General features: G+C 39.9%; 1 protein-coding gene across 7 annotated transcripts in view; it reads left to right on the plus strand.

Moving 5' to 3' along the window:
* The window catches only part of LOC149319471 (DNA polymerase alpha catalytic subunit-like), a 331,773-nt gene that overhangs the window by 75,837 nt on the left and 236,645 nt on the right, over positions 1 to 19,291 (plus strand). For all 7 annotated transcript variants that reach the window (XR_016280201.1, XR_016280203.1, XR_016280202.1 and 4 more), the window contains exons 24-26: positions 20 to 144; positions 1,202 to 1,348; positions 2,659 to 2,781. Coding sequence is in view for 4 of the 7 variants with exons in the window: in XM_089511788.1 (XP_089367914.1) it covers positions 20 to 144; positions 1,202 to 1,348; positions 2,659 to 2,781 (395 nt within the window). In the remaining 3 variants the exon portion in view is untranslated. The remainder of the gene's footprint in view (positions 1 to 19; positions 145 to 1,201; positions 1,349 to 2,658; positions 2,782 to 19,291) is intronic.

Consider the following 19,291-nt stretch of genomic DNA (forward strand, 5'->3'; position numbering starts at 1 on the left):
TCTCTCTCTCTCATTTCAGGTTTTTATGACAAGTTTATTTTGCTTTTAGACTTCAATAGTTTGTACCCTTCGATTATTCAAGAGTTTAATATCTGCTTTACAACAGTTCACAGAGTATCTTCCAGTCTGCACAAAAAGACAGAGGTATGTGTTTAATTTGATAGTACATGTGAACTTTGGGAGAGCCTAAAAGTTTCTGCTTGAGATCAGAAGTATTTCCTTGGTGGCTCAAGGGGTGTCATATTTGCCTAAGGAGGATAGCAATAAGACATTAATTCAGGGAATTAATTCACCACTATTTAGTGATGGTTGAGTTACTTATAGACTAATGTTGAATACCACTTTCTTGGGGAAGATGGGATTGAAAATTGTTGTACAGCATTTCTGGATCAGATAATTCAGCTCTAAAATGGATGTAACAGGTCTAGTTTATTAGGAGGACCATATCAGTGATGCTGTTTTTAAAATCTTTTAGGAAAGGTTTTGCGGACTTTTAATGAATTTTGACGTGTAATGGTTTAATTAACAAATTAAAATATTTGTTAATGACTGTATAGTTTTAGTCTGTATTGTTTTTAAATCTGTTGTTAGCTGCCTTGAGTCTCATTATTGGGAGAAAGGAAGAATATAAATTAAATAAATAAATACATTTCCCTATATGAGCCTATCCATGTCTTGAGATCTTTTAGGGAGGCCCTGCTCTCTGTCATACTACTTTCACAGGTACATTCGGAAGGAACATGGGAGGGGGCCTTCTCACCGGCTGCTCCTGGGCTCTGGAACCCTCTTCCCGGAGAGGTTAGGCTAGCATAGTCCTCACTATTTTTCCATAAGCAGCTAATGGCCTTTCTGTTTTAACAGGACTTTGAGGTCTGATAGCTGGATGGGGAAGTGTCTTTCATGTGGTAGTTGTCTTTAATAAATATGTAACTGAATCAAATATTAAAGAAATAAAAATATATATTGTTTCTTTATTACATGGTTTATTTTTATCTGCTGTTAACATTTTGCTAGTTTAGTTACATTTTTAACTTTTGCATGGTCAATCTGTTGGCCCAGCCCAGGAAGACATGGCTTCTGGACTAATCATTAGGATTTTTTTGATCCAGGGCTCTGGAACATTTGCTGACTGAAGGTTTAGTAATAACAACTTAGGGAACTAATCTGTTTGGTTGTGTTAACATATCAAACTGAATCACAGGATGGAGAAGAAGAAATTCCTGAATTACCAGATTCATCTCTAGACATGGGAATTTTGCCTAAGGAGATCAGAAAGCTAGTTGAACGAAGGCGTCAGGTGAAGCAGTTGATGAAACAGCCAGATTTAAATTCTGACCTCTACTTACAGGTATGTTTAACAGTAAAGCTTTTTGTTGCTTTATTGCATAACTTTCCTCAAACGCTGTAGTTTGAATGCAGAATAAATGGTGAAAGAACATGGAACAACTTTTAAATTAATTGCTTACTGTTTTAGATGTGGGTCATGATAAGAGAAATTTACATTTAAGAAAGAGTAATTATATTTCCAGTTTTTCTTGAAAAGAGTACATGATATCTGTAGCTAGATAGATTGTTTCTGTCTTTCTGTTGCTAGAACAAATTGAGTAAGAGAGCAACAATGTCTGGATGGCTAAAAACATATATTCATTTTTACTTGATACACAAATGATACATTTTAAAGAAATTAGCCATTACTTTTGGCAAATTTCTTATGCAAGGAAAGTTATCATGTTATTAACATTAAAAACAAAGACACCTTTTTCTTTCCAACATACAGTAAGTAAAGAATTTTCAGCCTCTAAACTTGACAGTAAAGGAAGAGTTATGTACGGTTGGCCCTTCCCTTACGCAGGGGATCCGTTCTGGACCCTGCCGTGTAAGGAAAATACCGCATAAACTCAAGACCCATTAGAAACAATGGGGCTCATTCCTGTGGCGTGCACCTGGCGTGTACCCCATTGTTTCTTCCGGGGCGCGGGAGAAGCCTTTCCAGCACGGCTTCCAGCATATGTTGGAAGCCGTGTATAGCATGCCCACGTATAACACAGGCACACTGTACCTCTGTTTTCCCTTTATTGTTAGAACGTCATTTGATAGCAAGTCAACAAAACAGAGGGAGTAAATCAGACTTAGAGCAAAGTGCCTCTGTACAGCACACATGGGTGGTAAGGAGGCTGCATTAGTTTTCATTCCATGTGCAGTGCTCAGCCACTCCTTGGGTGGCCCATGAACATCAGGGAGTCAACACACTTTCTCTTGGTTGGTGAAACTCACATATCCTGGGTTTTTCCCATCAACTGCCCCAAAAAGCGGGCAGGAAGGATTACAGTCTCATAGTAAGCTTTCATCTTCCCCACTGCCTGGTGATCTATGTACAGATGCACCTGTTGTTTCCCTCCTAATAGTGAAGAAGAAACAGTGATTTGGTGGTTATTTCTGGAAGAGATGAAATTTTTCTCTACCCTTTAAATTTCAGCCTCAAATCAACAATACCACACTGGTGATGAGGCAGTTCATTACAAAATTTTGAGGGCACTTTCCTGCTCTGGTCACAAGCTCCCCATGACTAGAAGAGAGTCTGAGACAGAAGGGAGGATATGGGACAATATCTGAAGTTTGTAACTGCATGTTGTGACAAGTCTCTATATTTCTTTTCAGTATGATATCAGACAGAAGGCGCTGAAGCTTACAGCTAATAGCATGTATGGATGCCTAGGGTTTTCCTACAGCAGATTCTATGCAAAGCCTCTTGCTGCTCTGGTGACTTTCAAAGGCAGAGAGGTGAGTCAGTAGTGATTGATATGGTGTTTATTGTGTGTGCGTGTGTGTGCGTGCATGCGCACGCACATGTGCAACTTGTCACTGAAATGTAATCTCTTCCCAGTCCTACATTAGAGTTAATAAAACTTTTTTTATAGAAAGTAACTGGATGCAAAGACTAAATCATCATGAAATTAGTAAAGTATGGGATCATGCAGACAGGCCCAAAGGAGCTGAGTGAGGCTGCTCTGGTGCTAATTGTGCCAGGTCCACAGCGACCGCATAGGCCTGCTCCTGATGCAGGCTGCTGTTGCATTCCCGAACCAGGACACCGTCGGGAGTGAATTATATCCACTCTTTTTTGGCCCAGTTCTTTTTCATTGATGCAGCCTCAGCGCAGCTTCAGGCTGCATTCGGGGTGTGTGCAGTGTAAATGGCACGTCCCCAATGCGGTCTGAAGTCATGTCATTTTGCCCATCTGTTTTAGGCAAAGTGAAGTTTGGTGTACTTACTTATCTTTCACAGTTGACTTAGCCACAGTTATGCATGCACTGATAACTTCTCGATTAGACTCCTGCAATGTGTTTACATGGGGCTACCTTGATGACTCAGAAACTGCAGTTAGTGCAAAATACTAGTGCTAGACTGCTCACTGAAGCTCCATTCCAATACCATATAACACCAATTCTGATGGAACTGCACTGGTTGCCAATAGATTTCTGGTCTGAATTCACGATGTTGGTGATAACATTTAAAGCACTAAATGAGGGAACACCTGATATGTACCTAGCTGAGAATTGAGATCTATTGGATGGACTATCCTGTGTTCCCACCAGTAGGGAAAATGCATTGTGGGAGAATGCATTTCTCTACAGTGATACCCCAGTTGTGGAATTCCCTCTCCCTGAAAACCCTGTTGGTGCCAACATTGGGATCGTTTCAGTGCCAAGATGAAACTTGGCTTTTCATTACAGCCTTCATACCAGCTGATTTATCCAGGCTGCCATTTAATCCTATTTAAAATTGTTTTAACTAGTTTGAAAATAATGTGGTTTTTAATTATAAACTGTTTATTTTTTAAATTATTGTTATTATTTATTATTTTAAATTGATTTTATTGTAACCTCCTCTGAAATCTTTAGCTATAAGGCAGATATAAATATTTTAATTAATAAATAAAATGTTAATAATAAAGATATTTTTTAAAATCTGGAGTGCTCCCAAATGGTTTTGGTACCTTCTGACCCCACATGGTCCACCCTGTTGCTGTTTTCAGGAACTGGAAACAATATTCTGGTCAGTTTGGGGGGGGGGGGGCAATTTCCAGCTTTGTGCAGCTGAGAGAGAAACAGCAAAATCGTGTTCTCTACAGTCATTTTTTTCACCACTAAATTCAGTAGGTTTTATGGCTGAAAGAGTTGTTTTATTTGAAGTAGGAGTGGGCTATGGTGGGCCCAATATATAGAAACAAACTACCATATATACTGGACTATAAGTCGACCTCATGCATAAGTCGAGGGCAGGTTTTGGGACCACAATTAGGGATTTTACTATGACCCATTGATAAGTCGAGGGTAAAACTTGGTGGCTTCTTCAGTGTGTGCATGTATGCCTGCAGCAAGAGGCTTTTTAATTTAGGTTTTTTGTTTCATTCTTCACTCCCCAGACCATGACAGTGCAGGCAGAAGAGGGACTGTTTGTTTAAAAGCAGTTAATCACCCAGGACTCTTTCTGCTTGGCTCAAAAGAGAAGGAAACTGCTCTCCTGACTGCATGGGAAAATCTGAAAGAGCTGCTATCACATTACCATACTGACCTGTAAATAAGTCGACCTGGGATTTTGGGGTCAATTTTGGGCATAAATTTCTCGACTTATAGACTAATATATACAGTATATATAGATCATCAAACATTTAATGCTGTTTTGTGGGAAATTGTAGGTTAGGTAACCAAAAAAACCAAAACAAAAAACAAACAAACAAAAACACAGCCTGTGACCATTGCTTATTATAACTTTACTAATGTACTATTGTTTGTGTGTATGCCTTCAGGTCTTTTGTTGACTTGTGACAACCCTGTGGATTTCATAGGGTTAAGCAAGGAATGCTCAGAGGTGATTTTGCCAGTTTCTTCCTCTGAAATATATCCTACAGCATCTGGTATCTGTTGGTGGTCTTCCATCCAAGTAGTATCTGGGGCTAACTCTTGCTTAGCTTCTAATATTAGATGGGATCTTATTTATTTAGGTATTTATATCCCGCCCTTCAGCCCTAATGGCTCTCAGGGCGGCTTACATTTATTATTTTTTAACCAGACAGTTCCCTGCCCAAAGGCTTACAATCTAAAAGACACGACACAAAAGGAGAAGGGAATGGTGGGGGGGGAGGGGATCAGGTCCAGCATTCTTCTCTCCCTCTGAGGCCTGGACCAAGGCAGATGGACTGGAGGGAGGACTCTGCTTTTTCCAGGCAGACAGTTGGAGCTAGCCTGCCTCTCTCCCCTTCAAGATGGTGGCTGAAGGGAGGGCTAGTCTTCTTTGAGGCAAGGCAGTTGGACCTCGCCTGCTTCTCTCTCTCTCCTTCAAGATGGTGGCTGAAGGGAGGGCTAGTCTTCTTCTAGGCAAGGCACTTGGACCTCGCCTGCCTCTCTCTCTCTCTCCTTCAAGAGATCTGGTGCCTTTAGGGTATTTTTTTGCTGTTGTGGTTCTTCAAATAGTATCCAAATTATGGTGACCTTATGACAAACCTATCAGGGTTTTCTTGGTAAGATTAATTCAAAAGGGAATGTGTAATTGCCATATAATTAGATTTTTTTATTCAAAAACTTGCATTTTATAAAAACCTGTTGATTCATGAATAATTTTCATGTAATACTTAATACTGAAAGCATTGATTTATGTTCTTTCTCTTTCTTTTCCTACTCACAACTGCTTCTGAACCAAAACCAATAGACTGGATGGATTTATTTATTTATTTCATTTCTGTGCTGCCTTTCTCCTGGAAAAGGACCCAAGGCGGCTCACAAATCAAACCGTTTAAAATTGTTACAATAATAATAATCTTCCATTTAGACATTTCCTTGTTTTGTCACTGCATAATTATTGAACAGGTTGATGGCATAATGTAATAATGAATAAGACATAGGGTTAGGGTTAGGCTCTTAGCAGAACGTCTCAAGCTGAATGCATATCATATTGTCTTTTGTTTTGTTCGGTAGTTTTTAATTTGTGTAACAGTAGTATGATAATTATTCAGACACTTCACTAGATGGCGATAGAGATCTTGTGTTCATTAACAAAATTAAAACACTTCTGGTCACTAAACATTAGTGCTAATTATACTTATCTCTGTCTGAAATTTCCTATATTGAAGTACATAACATAAAAATGGGTTTTACTAATTTGTATTTGCTTAATTCATTGCATAAGACTGAGGCAGCTTTCCCCAGTCTAGTGTCCTCCAGATGTTTTGAACTTCAGCACCCATGTTTCTGCACCACTGGACATGTTACCTGGAGTGGTGAAGTGCAGTGTAAAACATCTGGAGAACTCCTTATTAGGGAAGTCTAGTTTATGGTACCACACAAAGTATGGCTTCTGTAAAGCATTTTATTCTTCACTTTTTAATAGAACATTAGTGACTGAAACTTGTTTCATAGAAACAGCCATTTCAAGCATTAAGCAACATGTATGATGACTAAATGCTCTTTCAGCATACATACTTCTTTGTCCATGAAGGACTAGATATTGAGAAGGGGTTATTCAGTATTCATGTTTTTTTCGTATGGAGAAACATTCTGTGGCATGTGCATAGAGTAAAAGCCCCCCCCCCCCACACACAAAAAGGCCACCAAACCTAAGATATATTAACTTATTTGCTGTTTCTGACAGCAAATCTCCAGAGAAGTATAGAAAGTAGATTGAACTGTGTATTCTGTTTGCTAGAAGTAGCTAGATATGCAATAGTATAATATCACCATATCTTGTTGACCAAGTGTGGGTGGTATGTGGGTGTGTAGAGACTGAAACACAGACTTTCATGTTTCCACCTACCCCCAGAGCATACCACACATTCCCATTGGCTACAGCCCACAAATTTTAATCCAGTTCAGTTTATATCTTCAGATTCCTTCAGCTTGGCTGGTGGTGAGGCATGATGGGAATGGTAGTTCATCAGAACCTGGAGGTCCATAGGTTCCCCAACCCTAACCTAGACCAGTGACTTTTCCGGCAGGCCTATGCAAATGATTTTTAAATTGTAATTTTTTAAATGATGTATTTTAAATGTGGATTGTTTTAATATATAATACATAATTTTTAAAAAATTGATGTCTGTTTTTAACTGATGTTGTACATTTGTTGGAGATGCGGGTAAGAATTATTATTATTATTACTACTATTACTGCTGGTGCTATTACTAATAAATATAAATGAACTCTTTCTATGCCACTGGGTTGCTCTGAACATTTGACAATGCTGCTAACAAGGACCATAAAATTAATTTGGCTCATGGTCAAGGCCATGCTGACCCAGGAGAAAGGAGGTTTGATAGTCATGATCTAGCAGATACTGATTATAGTGCTTGAGCTGACTCAGTTAAACTAGAGCAAAATTTGTAGTGGCCGGTGATGGTTTCCAAACCTTTCACTCAGTCAAACCAGAGTTATAGTCATAGACTTGGAAGGGGCCTCATGGACCATAAAGCCCAATCCCTTGCTCAATGCAGAATCTCCAGCTGAAACATCTTCACCAGATAGCTGTCTAGATTTTTTTTTCCTTTGAAAACATCAAGAGAAGAAGACCCTAGGCAATTGGGTCCATTGCTGAACCCTTCTTACTGTCAAGAAGTTCCTTCTAATGTTCAGTTGAAATCTACGCTTGAGTAAATTTAGTCATTTAGATCTTGTCCTATCCTCTGGGGCAGCAGAGAACATGCCTGCTCCCTTCTTCTCTCAGGCAACCCTTGAGGTATTTAGAGATTGCAATCATGTCACCCCTCAGTCTTCTCTTCATCAAGCTGAACCTGCCCAGCTCCTTCAACCTTTCCTCATACATTTTGTTCTCAATACCTCTTATCATCCTTATTGCCCTTGTCTGAACTCACTTCAAGATGTCCATATCAGTCTGAACTGAATGCAGTACTCCAGATAAGTCCTGACCAGCACAGACTACCAGAAGGGGCAATTCATCTTTTACCTGAAAAAGAATGGTCCAAGGCCCAAAGACAGAAGAGTGGTGTGTGTGTGTGTGTGTGCGCGCGCACGCATGCATTGGTGGAGGCCATAAAATAGTATTTGGGGTGATATGCAGTGCCAGAACTGAGCTTTACTTATCCTTGACCTAACAAGTTTATAATGTTGTTTTTGTTACAGGGAATAATATGAGATATAGAGTTAGAGGGTTGTTCTTTCCTCCTTGCTGCAGTACCACTGAGTTCCTATTGAGGACTGCACTGTCTCAGCATGGTAGTGGGCATACTTAAGGTGCCAGTGGTTGTTGCTTCATTTGAAGGAAGCGGGCACAAAACTTCCAACTCGAAAACTGTGTAACTTTACTGGAAAACTTGGCGTTATCAAACTAAGTGTGTTCTAGCCCAAGTGAAGTGAGTTTTATATACTGTATATATTCATGTATAAGTCTAGAAATTTAGGTGAAAAAATCAACCCAAAAACCATGAGCCGACTTATCCATAGGTCCATGTGAGTACTGTACTTTAACTCTTATTTTTTAAAAAAGAACCATCTCCTGGTGAAAGGCAAGAATATAATCTGTACTGGAACTACTGACCTCCTCTATTCTCACCCATCCAGCCTTTAGTGTGAGCACCAACAGTTACGCTTGCTGGAATTTTGTAAGTTCTTTGGCATTGTTTTCCTTTGCTTTGTCCTTTACATCATTTGTTAGATGCTCCTAAGTTTTACCCTCGACTTATCCTTGGGTCATATCAAAATCCATAATTTTGGTCCCAAAACATGCCCTTGACTTATACATGAGATCCTGTTTCATTATATTAAAACATTTTTACTGTATTTCCATAACAGTTATTTCAGAGTAACTTGGTTAAGATGTCATGGCTTTGTTGTTTTGTTACTGTACGTGCCTTCTTATCCTAGGGCTTTCTTGGGAAGATTCATTAAGAGGATTACCATTGCATGTATGTTTGTATGTTTTGAGGATTTTAAAATATTTATTTACTTATTTACTTTTTGGAAGTACTAGAATGGTCTAACAAAAAATAATCTATACCAATCTTACAATAAAATTTAAACTAGCATGGATTGTGTTAACGTTGTTTTCTAATCATAAAACACATACAACATGGAAAAATGATTTTCATTGATCATGATTCAAGACTTTTAGAAAATTAATACCCAGGCTCACACCCCTAGTATATTTTCACATATTATAATCAATGTTGGTAAAACTATGACCAATACTGATTTTCTGTATATGTATTACCGTATATACACGTCTATATGTCGATTTGGCAATTGAAATACTTCCCTTTAAAATGGTGTTAAAGAACAATTTTAGTACACTTTTCTTTGTTGCTAGAGTTGTTATTCAATTTTATGTAGATACTTATTTGACCTCTTACCTGGTATCTTTGAATTCAATCACTGTGCTGTAATATTACTACTCATAATGGTTCCAGTTTTTCATTGTGCAACTCTTATTTTCTTGTTCAGAATCAGTTTTATTGGTCTGAGCTTCATCCTAGAGTTGGTGTCATTACTATTTCTCTCTTCCCCTCTTTTCATTTAAGGACATTTGAGGTTTAAACACAAAGTGTTTTAGTAGATCCTGGGAGAATTCAGTTGCATTGTATTTAGCTAGTCTTTTGTGAAATGAATAGCAGTGCTGCATTGTCTTACTCTTCATAGTGAGGAAATTAACTCTTTGCCAAGACAGGCAACTTCATTTACTGGGTGGGAGCATGAAAGGCATGCATGATAGTAGATTATCGCAATTATCAAGTATCAGTACTAATGTGGTATTTGTCCCTGCCCTTTTGCCTGTTAAGTGAAGTCCTATATTTTGTGTCCATCTGTTCCATCATTTCTCTCTGTCTGCAAATTTCTTTCTAGTGCTTGTATATGTGTGTCAATTGAGAACAGTTGTACTAATCATTTATTAATAGTCTTGTTCGTAGAATTTCATGTAATGAGTCTGCTTATTAAATTTATACTGTGTGATATGAAACTTTTGACTTAATGGCATACAGTTTTGGAAAATTTCCCTTTCAGTTAGGCCTCAGTCTTTTTGCTGTCTGATATTAGTAAGCTAGAGATCTTGTTCAAAGATTAGAATTCAAGGTGCAAATAGTTAGAATAGTAAGATGAATTAGTGTTTTTTCATACCTAATATTTGTTATGAATTAAGTTAGTCAGATAAAGAAATGTCAATGTAAAATATCAGAACGACTCTTACAAACTTCAGTTCTGATGTGTATATATATATTTGAAAATTACAAATGGGAAAAATAGAACCAAAAATAGTATGGTTGTGCTGGGTAGAGGAAGTACAGGAAATCAGGTATACTTTCATCACCAAGGCTGAATGAGCTTAAATTTGTCGGAAATGGAAGATTGTTTTGGATTCCTTACTGCTAATCCTAGTTTTCTGGGACCTAGCATTGGATTTTATTTAGTTGACCTGTACAGGGGCTTGTACAGATGATATTACAGTGGACCCTTGTTATACGCTGGGGTTTGGTTCCAAGATCCCCCGTGTATAACATTTTGCTATGTCATTATATTTATTGGGGCTTGAGCATACATGGATTTTGTTATACACGGGGGATCTTGGAACCAAACCCCAGCATATAACAAGGGTCCACTGTAATATCATCTGTACAAGCCCCTGTACAGGTCAACTAAATAAAATTATAAAAAATGGAAAATCCAGGTTGGATATTTGAAATTTATACTTTTTTGGAACATTTTCAAAACGTGTATGCTTGAATCCGTGTATAAAAAATCTGTGTATAAGAAGGGCCAACTGTAAATTATACAATGGTTATTTTCAATTCTCCCTACTCATGTAGTATGTTGCTTGAGACTGGGATAGATACCTTTTGTACAGATTGTGGGTCTTAGGTACTAGGCAAACAGACTCCTTGTCTATTTTGGTTCTTTCCTCCTGCTAGTGTTAACACTAAATGCAGTGATATGGTAAGATCTGGATTTTACATTATCTTAGGGGTTGTACACATATTCAATGTTCCTGTGTAGCTGCAGCAATTTGTTTGGAAAAATAATATGTGACCTAAGTACTTCCTGTGCCATTACATCTTGACAATTTAAATGAATTGAGCCTGGCTGTAGGGATTTTATGAAATGAGAGGAGCACAGACTTCATAAAGGGAGAGGACCAATAACAGCAGCAGCTGTCAGATTCTAGTACCATAAGCCTTAGGCTAGAAATTCTTTGAGAACTTGTTTCCAACCACACATGGTTATAATTGATAAGTTCCTAGATTGAGCTGCAGTGGGTGAGGCAGAAAGCTCACCTGCTCAGCAACTTAGTTAACTAATTGTTTAGTTTTTATTAGAGTCGTGATGGAGTAATAGATGACAACTGAAAAACAAATATGTAATAGTAGACTGATGTGTTAGTATCTGTACTTTGGTTTATATGAATTGAGAAGTTACAAATCTCTTGAACTTGTCACCCTAGCCTCCCTTTAGGGAACAGTCTCAGTCTGAAAGGCAGGCAACGACCAGTCATTTCTTGGTTAAATATAAGCTTTTATTATAATAGATTTTAACCAAAACGTTTTAGGGTGCTGAAATCGGGACCCAGGGCCACAGCAGGGACAAGCTTTTATACAGTCTCACTTCCAGTACAGCTCTTTCCCACCAGTCAGCACTTGCCAGCCCATTCCCTTTTACACATTCTTTTCTTTGTAAGGCAGCTAATTCCTTATATGGCCTAAGGTGGGGTCGGTATTCCTCACCCACAAGTACTTCTAAGATAGTTGTGGCCTTGGTCAGTTACAAACTGTCAATATTTAAAGTTTTTCTTGTGGCACTACCATTTTATATTTGTGATCAGAAAGGGATGGATGTTCCACTAGAATTCCAGATCTGTTCTTGGTTTTTGGACAGTGTTTAGTTGTTTCGTTAGTTCTTTTTCAAATTGTGGTTAACGGTAGACTTCCTAATTTTTGATTTCTTGGAGGAAATTCAGGGCTGAAACAGAAGGCCCTGAAGGGGTGGCTTGATGCTGCCCCTTCGAATGCCGGGTTGGGGCTGTGGCAACTGCATGCCACACCTCCAAACCATCTTTTTGCCACTTCTTTTTGAGCCAGCAAAAAGCCAGCTTTTCTGCTGCTGCCACAGCTTTATATGCGTGCAGCATATAAACACCACACCATTAGAGTGCTGCAAAGCTGGCCACTGTGTGGTTGGGCAGGCAGCGTCACACTGGTTTGGGGTGGTGACAGTGTGTGTGACATCTGAACGCCGCACTCTGATGTCGCCCCCAAGCCAGCACAAAGGGGCAGTCTGCTTAGTCCCGCAATTCTGATGCTTCATAAACCATTTACAACTAACCTGAGGGTGAGGGTGAGGCAGAGTATTTGCTGCTATCTTTCGTTGTTCTTCACAAATCAAACTGTGTTTTTTATGAGGAAACTGTAGTAAGGTTTACTATTTTATCATAGTGCTAATTTATAGAAATTCACATTATTTGTGCTTGTGATGCATGTTTATGTCTATTATGTTACATTGGGCCCTTGGTATCTGCTAGGGTTTGGTTCCAGGACTCTCTGGTTCCAGGACTCCAGATCCATTAAATACAAAGGTATAATAAAATAGTGTCCTTTATATAAAATGACAAAATCAAGACTTGCTTTTTGGAATTTATATATTTTCTAGAATGTTTTTTAAGCTGTGGGTGGTAGAATCTGTGGACATGGAGGGCTGGCTGTAGTTTATATTACAGTAATTTATATTGTTCCAAGGTGCAAGCTTAAAAAGCCAGCATTGTTAGTTGTGAAATATCTTTATAATCTGTGCCATAGATGGCTGTGAGTCTTCTCACCTTCTGAAGACATTGCAAATACTGTCCATGGCTGCAGACATGTGTGGATTAATTGAGGGCAAGATTGCAATCTGTTTATTTCAAGTATTTGGCCTGTCACGGCAGTTCAAGAGCAAAATTTGCACATGGTGAACACAAGCTAATACACTAATAAATTCTTTGGTCAAGAATGATAACTATGTTGATGGCCACAATGCAACAATGACATATAGCTGGTGGAATGTTGGTGATCAAAGTAACCTTAGCGTGCCTTTGTGCACACATTTCAGTGGTACACACCAGTTGTTTTCAGAAAGGTCATTTATTGATTTAAATGGCTCGGAGACAGTTTTACCAAGTCCACTGACATATGTAAGATTTGGTTCATAATCGGCATTTCTGTTTACTTTTTAAGATCAGTAGTATAATGACTAGAATGTTGAGGCTGGGTGTGAGAGATCCAAGTTTAGATTTGCATCCACCTATGATGTTCACAGTATGGTATTTGGCAAGTCATTGGCCCTTAGCTCAGCCTATCTTACAAGATGGAGGAATAGGTACAACTACAATTAATACGTTAATTTATTGTCAATTTCTCCAATTATTTTTTGCAACTAATTAATACCAGCAGACTACTAAGAGTAGTTATTACTGTTACGAAATCTAGGACATCTAATTGTAATTCCTAGTTTCCAGTCTCTCAGTACTACGGTTGAAAGACTGTAATGCTTGGTTTTAGCAAATTCGCAAAAATAGTAGACTCATAAATACGAGATAATAGATCTTTTACTTAAAATTATAAATAACAGCAGTTATTGAAGAAAAGAAACTAAACAATACATTACTTGCTTACATTACTTGTAAGCCTGAGGGCAGGGAACCGTCTAACTAAAAAGATTGCATGTACAGCGCTGTGTAAATTTACAGCGCTTCATAAATAAAGGTTAATAATAATAATAATTACAGTCATAGTGAAACTGGGATTTTTTTACTCTCCCCCCCCCTCCCTACATCGCTTGCCAATATTGAACACATACTCTGAAGGATTGTCCAGCCCTCCAGTGCAGTTTTGGGGGATTCTCACATTGTTTTTGACTTTTGTATACAGTGGTACCCTGGGATACGAATTCACCGCGTTACGAAATTTCCGGGGTACGAAAAAGTTAGATTTAAAAAAACTGTTCCGGGTTACGAATGATTTTTCGGGTTACGAAAATCTTTTCGGCGCGTTTCGGCGCGAAATTCAAACCGCGGCTAGCGGCTAGCGGCTTTCCAGCGGCTTTTTCGGGTTGCGAAATGTATCGGGTTACGAACGGCGCCGCGGAACGAATTAAATTCGTAACCCGAGGTAGCACTGTAAATAGAAGTCAGTGTGATGTTAGGTGCTCCTGCTAGTAAAAAGTAAATACAGGCCCAGTACAGATGGGCCACAACACATGTCTTGATGACCTGCTAGGGTTGCCTTGGGGCGTCACTTAGAGATGTATTCCATATGTCAAAATGGCAGTGCCCTGTACAGATGGGCATCGCCATTTTGACGTGAAGGATGCTTAGCATCCGCACATCATGATGCAATACTGCGGCATCAGTATCGCATCACAAAAAGAACCTGCTTTTTGTGGGTTCTTTTAGCTCCATGAGGAAGTCTCATGGTTTGTCTGCTGTGGCTTCCTCATGGAGCAAAACAAGGCGCTGGCAGTCCACTCTTTTTGGGCGGTCTGTACCAGGCCACAGTCATTCCGATGTTCAAGCTAGTTGAAAATTTTGGTGATATGTATGTATTTATATATTTTATTTGAAGCTTAGTAATTGCATTTTCAGGTGTAGTTTGACAAATAGTGATGTGATACATTAGTCTTGTTAATGTGTTTTTATAGCAAGCATCTCTGGAATTCTGCTACGAGTATTGCATTTCTTTGTAGCCACAATAATAGTGCCCTTTGCTGAACAGTATCACTTTCCACATCAAGGTTCAGAGCATGTGAATGTGTCTCCTTTAGAACAGGTCTATAAGTATTAAGTGAATGTTACAGGAATCTTTTTGATTCATGGAAAGCAAAAGTGCAATTTATTTTGCTTTTGACTTAGTATATTACTCATTCTCTTTGGATAGTTTCCTTTTGATATTTTATAATTAACCATATTTTATCACATATATTTGAATGCTCATATTATCTGTAGCCAGAAAGAGTAAGAATGAATTAGAATTCCTAGAATTTGTTCCTTCTGGCTCAACTTATATCACTGTTTAAAAGATGACATAGCATACTGGTGTTAACCATGACTTTGGTAAAACAAAGCAAAAACCCTAGAACTTAGTTTAAATGTGTTTATTTAGGACTTTTAGAATAGGAAGTCTTTAAGCCAATGTTGATAAACCAAAGAAGTTGTATGTCTGAAGCATTCATGTACTGATTCTAAATATTAAAATAATTTTAACTGTAGGTCTAGTTGGGAGGTAATGGCTATCCCAAAGTCAGTTAGGCGCCTTACAGACAGGCCTAAGCGGCACTGTCGTTGCGCCAGGAATACGCACGAGGGGCGGCACTTCCGGACGCGCCTTGCCCCTCGCGCATATTCCGTACGGCAAGATGGCGGCGCCCTATACAGATGGGCGCGGCCATCTTGACGTAACGGACGCACAGCGTCCGGACGTCTAAACCCGGAAGAGCCGTCGCGAGTGCGCGCTTTGGCACTTGCGGCGGCTCTTCCGGATTGCTGGAAGGAGTGCAATTTCTGCACTCCTTCTTTGCAGCGCCGAGGAGTCGCGCGGTTTGGCTGCTGCGGCTCCTCCGCACTGCAACCGGCAGCGACCCAAGACCGCCCCTTTTGGCCAGTCTGTAACGGGCCTTAGTAAGCTTCCCTCTTGCAATGAGGCATGGTATGTCTTTGACAGTTCAAATCAGGAAGACAAGTGACAGACTGAACTAAGGCCTGTTGCAGACTGCCAAAATAAAGCTGCTTCGGGTCTCTTTGGAGGTATGCTATTTAAATGATGCATGGGTCCTCAGAGTCCGGAGGTCGCGCCAAAGCCACACTCCATTCCTAAGCACTGGAGTGCAGCTTTGGTGCAGCTTCCGGATTCTTAGGATGCATGCATCATTTAAACAGCATACCTCCAAAGAGACCCGAAGCAGCTTTATTCTGGCAGTCTGTAACAGGCCTAAGTCATCTTTCCTGAGAGTGTCACTGAGCTCTCATGACTCACTGAAGAACGGATGTGACATAGAATAGTAGCTTCTGCAATACTCAGCTGGCTTAGAATCATGAATATGTTTAGTGAACCAAGAAGACGTTTGTAGGACATGATTACCCATTTGTTACAAGAGATTGAATTTCAATTGGTTTTAAAATCCAGGTAAGAGTCTTTGGGGCTGACATATTTTGTGAAGCATGTTACTTTTGCTTTTATATGCAAAAATAGTAGGAGCATACAATATATTTATATGAGTACATTGATATACTGTATTTTCTGGCGTATAAGACTACTTTTTAACCCAGGAAAATCTTCTCAAAAGTCAGGGGTCGTCTTATACGCCGGGTGTTGTCTTATAGGGCAGGTGCTGAATCTTCCAAGCCAGACTGGAAGAATCTGCAGTTGCTGCATATGGTGGGGGGAGTTAAAAGACGGCCATGGCTGCATCCTCACCATATGCAGCAACCATATGAAAGCAGCAAGGGCGGCGCTGTACAAGTATGGTAAAAGAAAATCCACTCACTAGGATTCGTGGAAAGAAATGACTTAACGCAGTCCTGATGACGAGGTGAGGGGGTGTCTCACCGGGAAGGTGTAAGTGAAGGGCGGAGCAAGCTGCAGGCATCCAGGACGCCTGGGGTATGGAAAAAGAGCAGTGTTTGCACTACTGCTCTGATAGTCTTGGAGACAGGGAGGGCTGGGCAGGCAGAGAGAGCTGATTAATCCAGCCAGGCTTTGTATACAACAAGTTTTCCTGCTAAGTACCTGCATGTCATAAACATTTGAATGAAAATTAACATATTGAAATCAAATCTTACATTTTTAAAAATTTTATTTGGTGTGCGTTGGAAGAGGGGTAGTCTTATAAGGCGAGTATATCCCAAACTCTATATTTTAACTGGAAAAGTTGGGGGTCGTCTTATACGCCCAGTCATCTTATATGCTGGAAAATACGGTATATTTATATGAGTACATTGATGTGTGTGTGTGTGTATATCAATGTAAATTTTGTTTTGGCCTTAATCCAACATGGTTTGATATAATGTAGCTTCAGCTACCATTATGCTGACCCTTTCATCACCTCCCCATAACTACAGTACTGTAAACCCTGCTGATGCTTTCATCACAACCAATCTATGCAGGGAATGAGAAGGTTTACAAGAATTAGCAGGTAAGATAGTCTCTTCACATCTTCCTATGAGGGCATAGCCAAATATTGCTGCCCTCCTCCCACTTCCTGCAAAATATTAATGACTGTAGAGAGGGCTACAGTAGGGTGAATTATAATTATAATAATAATAATAATTATTATTATTATTATTATTATTAACCTTTATTTATGAAGCGCTGTAAATTTACACAGCGCTGTACATGCAATCTTTTTAGTTAGACGGTTCCCTGCCCTCGGGCTTACAATCTAAAAAGACATGACACAGAAGGAGAAGGGAGTGGTGGCGGGAAAGGGTAAGAGGTCCAGCAGTTCCTCTCTACCTCCGAGGCCTGGACCAAGGCAGATGGACTGGAGGGAGAGCTTGGCTTCAAAATGGAAGGTTAATCATTTTCCAGGGAAAATACATACTCTCAACAGGCAACAAAAGAACATCAGATAGTAAGCGATAATTATGCAATGCCTGGGAAGGCTTCTCTGAACAGGATGGTTTTCAACTCCGTTTTGAAGCTGGTTAAAGAAGTGATGGCTCTTGCTTGCGGGGGAAGAAGGTTCCAAGAGTGAGGGGCAGCAAGTGAAAAGGGGCGAATCCGGGATGGGGCAGAGGAAATCCTGGGCTGAGACAGGAACCCTTGACTACCAGAACGCAGGGCCCTGGTGGGAAGGTGAGGAGAAAGAAGGTCTGCTAAGTAAGGAGGGGCCAGTCCATGGAGGGCTTTGAATGTCGATAGCAGGAGCTTATACTGAATGCGGAAAGGGAGGGGGAGCCAGTGAAGGGATGCCAACACAGGAGAGATGTGGTCAGAGCGGTGGGCGGAAGTGATAATGCGTGCAGCTGAATGCTGGACAGAGATTAAAGGACGGAGGTGAGAAAGAGGAAGCCCAGCCAGGAGGACGTTACAGTAATCCAGTCGTGAGATCACTAGGGCATGGACCAGGATCTTGGCAGTAGAGGTGGAGAGATATGGTCGGATTTTGGCAATATTGTACAAAAAGTATCTACAAGCCTTGGATGTGGTCTGGATCTGAGGGATACACGACAGAGAAGAGTCAAAGATAAAACCAAGACTGCGGGCTTGCTGGACTGGTTGAATGGAAATGTTGTCCACAGAGACAGAAAAGGAGTGTTGAAGGGTGGGCTTAGGAGGAAAGACAAGAAGCTCCGTCTTGGACATCTTGAGCTTCAAACGCCAATGGCGCATCCACTGCGAGACAGCTGTAAGGCAAGACGAGACTTGCTGTTCAAGCCTTGGAGAAAGGGCTGGGGCAGAAAGATACAGCTGGGTGTCATCGGCATACAGATGGTAGGAAAAGCCAAAAGAGCTGATGAGTTTTCCTAAGGACAGTGTGTAGAGAGAAAACAGAAGGGGACCCAGAACAGAGCCCTGGCGAACTCCAACAGAAGTGGGCAGCTTTATCAACTGCAGCGAGGGTGAGTGAGCCTGAGGGCAGGGAACCGTCTAATTAAAAAGATTGTATGTACAATGCTGTGTACATTTACAGTGCTTTATAAATAAAGGCTAATAATAATAATAATAATAATAATAATAATAATAATAATGCCAACATCAGCAGTGATAAAAAATAAACAGACACATATGATTAATGTACTCATCTATATATCCATAACAGGATGCTGATCATTGAATTTAAAATTATTTCTGTTGCTTTGAGTGTTTTGTATAGAATGAAAAGCATAGTAAAATGCTTGAAATAAAATATAGGACGCCTTCAGTTCCATGCATCCTAAAATGACACTTGGTATTATAGCTCATTTTCTTCCCTAGTAAAGTATGTCCTGTTAGCTGTCCAAGGGCTAGTCTACACACTACATGTTAAAATACTCCTCATTCAGTTGAATAGAATGCAGTCAGGCTTTTTGCCGGGGATGGGTGGGTGGGTCGAAAAACCCCTTAAACTTTGCAGGAAAAGGCTTCACTGGTTTTTTCTGGAGAATCCCCAGAAATCTACAGAAATGTGTCTACTTGGATTCAGACACCTGCACATTTATGGCAGAGGCAGGGTGAACTGATACAAACAGATGGAAGTTTGCACAGGAAAGTGAAGACAATTAATCACTGATACAAATGTGTGAAAATTTGCAACAATGCATGTAGTACATTTATGTGTAGACTAACCACAAG

This window comes from Sceloporus occidentalis, unplaced genomic scaffold (genome assembly GCF_023333645.1).
Source record: "Sceloporus occidentalis isolate IW3139 unplaced genomic scaffold, rSceOcc1.0.p SCAF_2, whole genome shotgun sequence".
Lineage (NCBI taxonomy): Eukaryota > Metazoa > Chordata > Lepidosauria > Squamata > Phrynosomatidae > Sceloporus > Sceloporus occidentalis.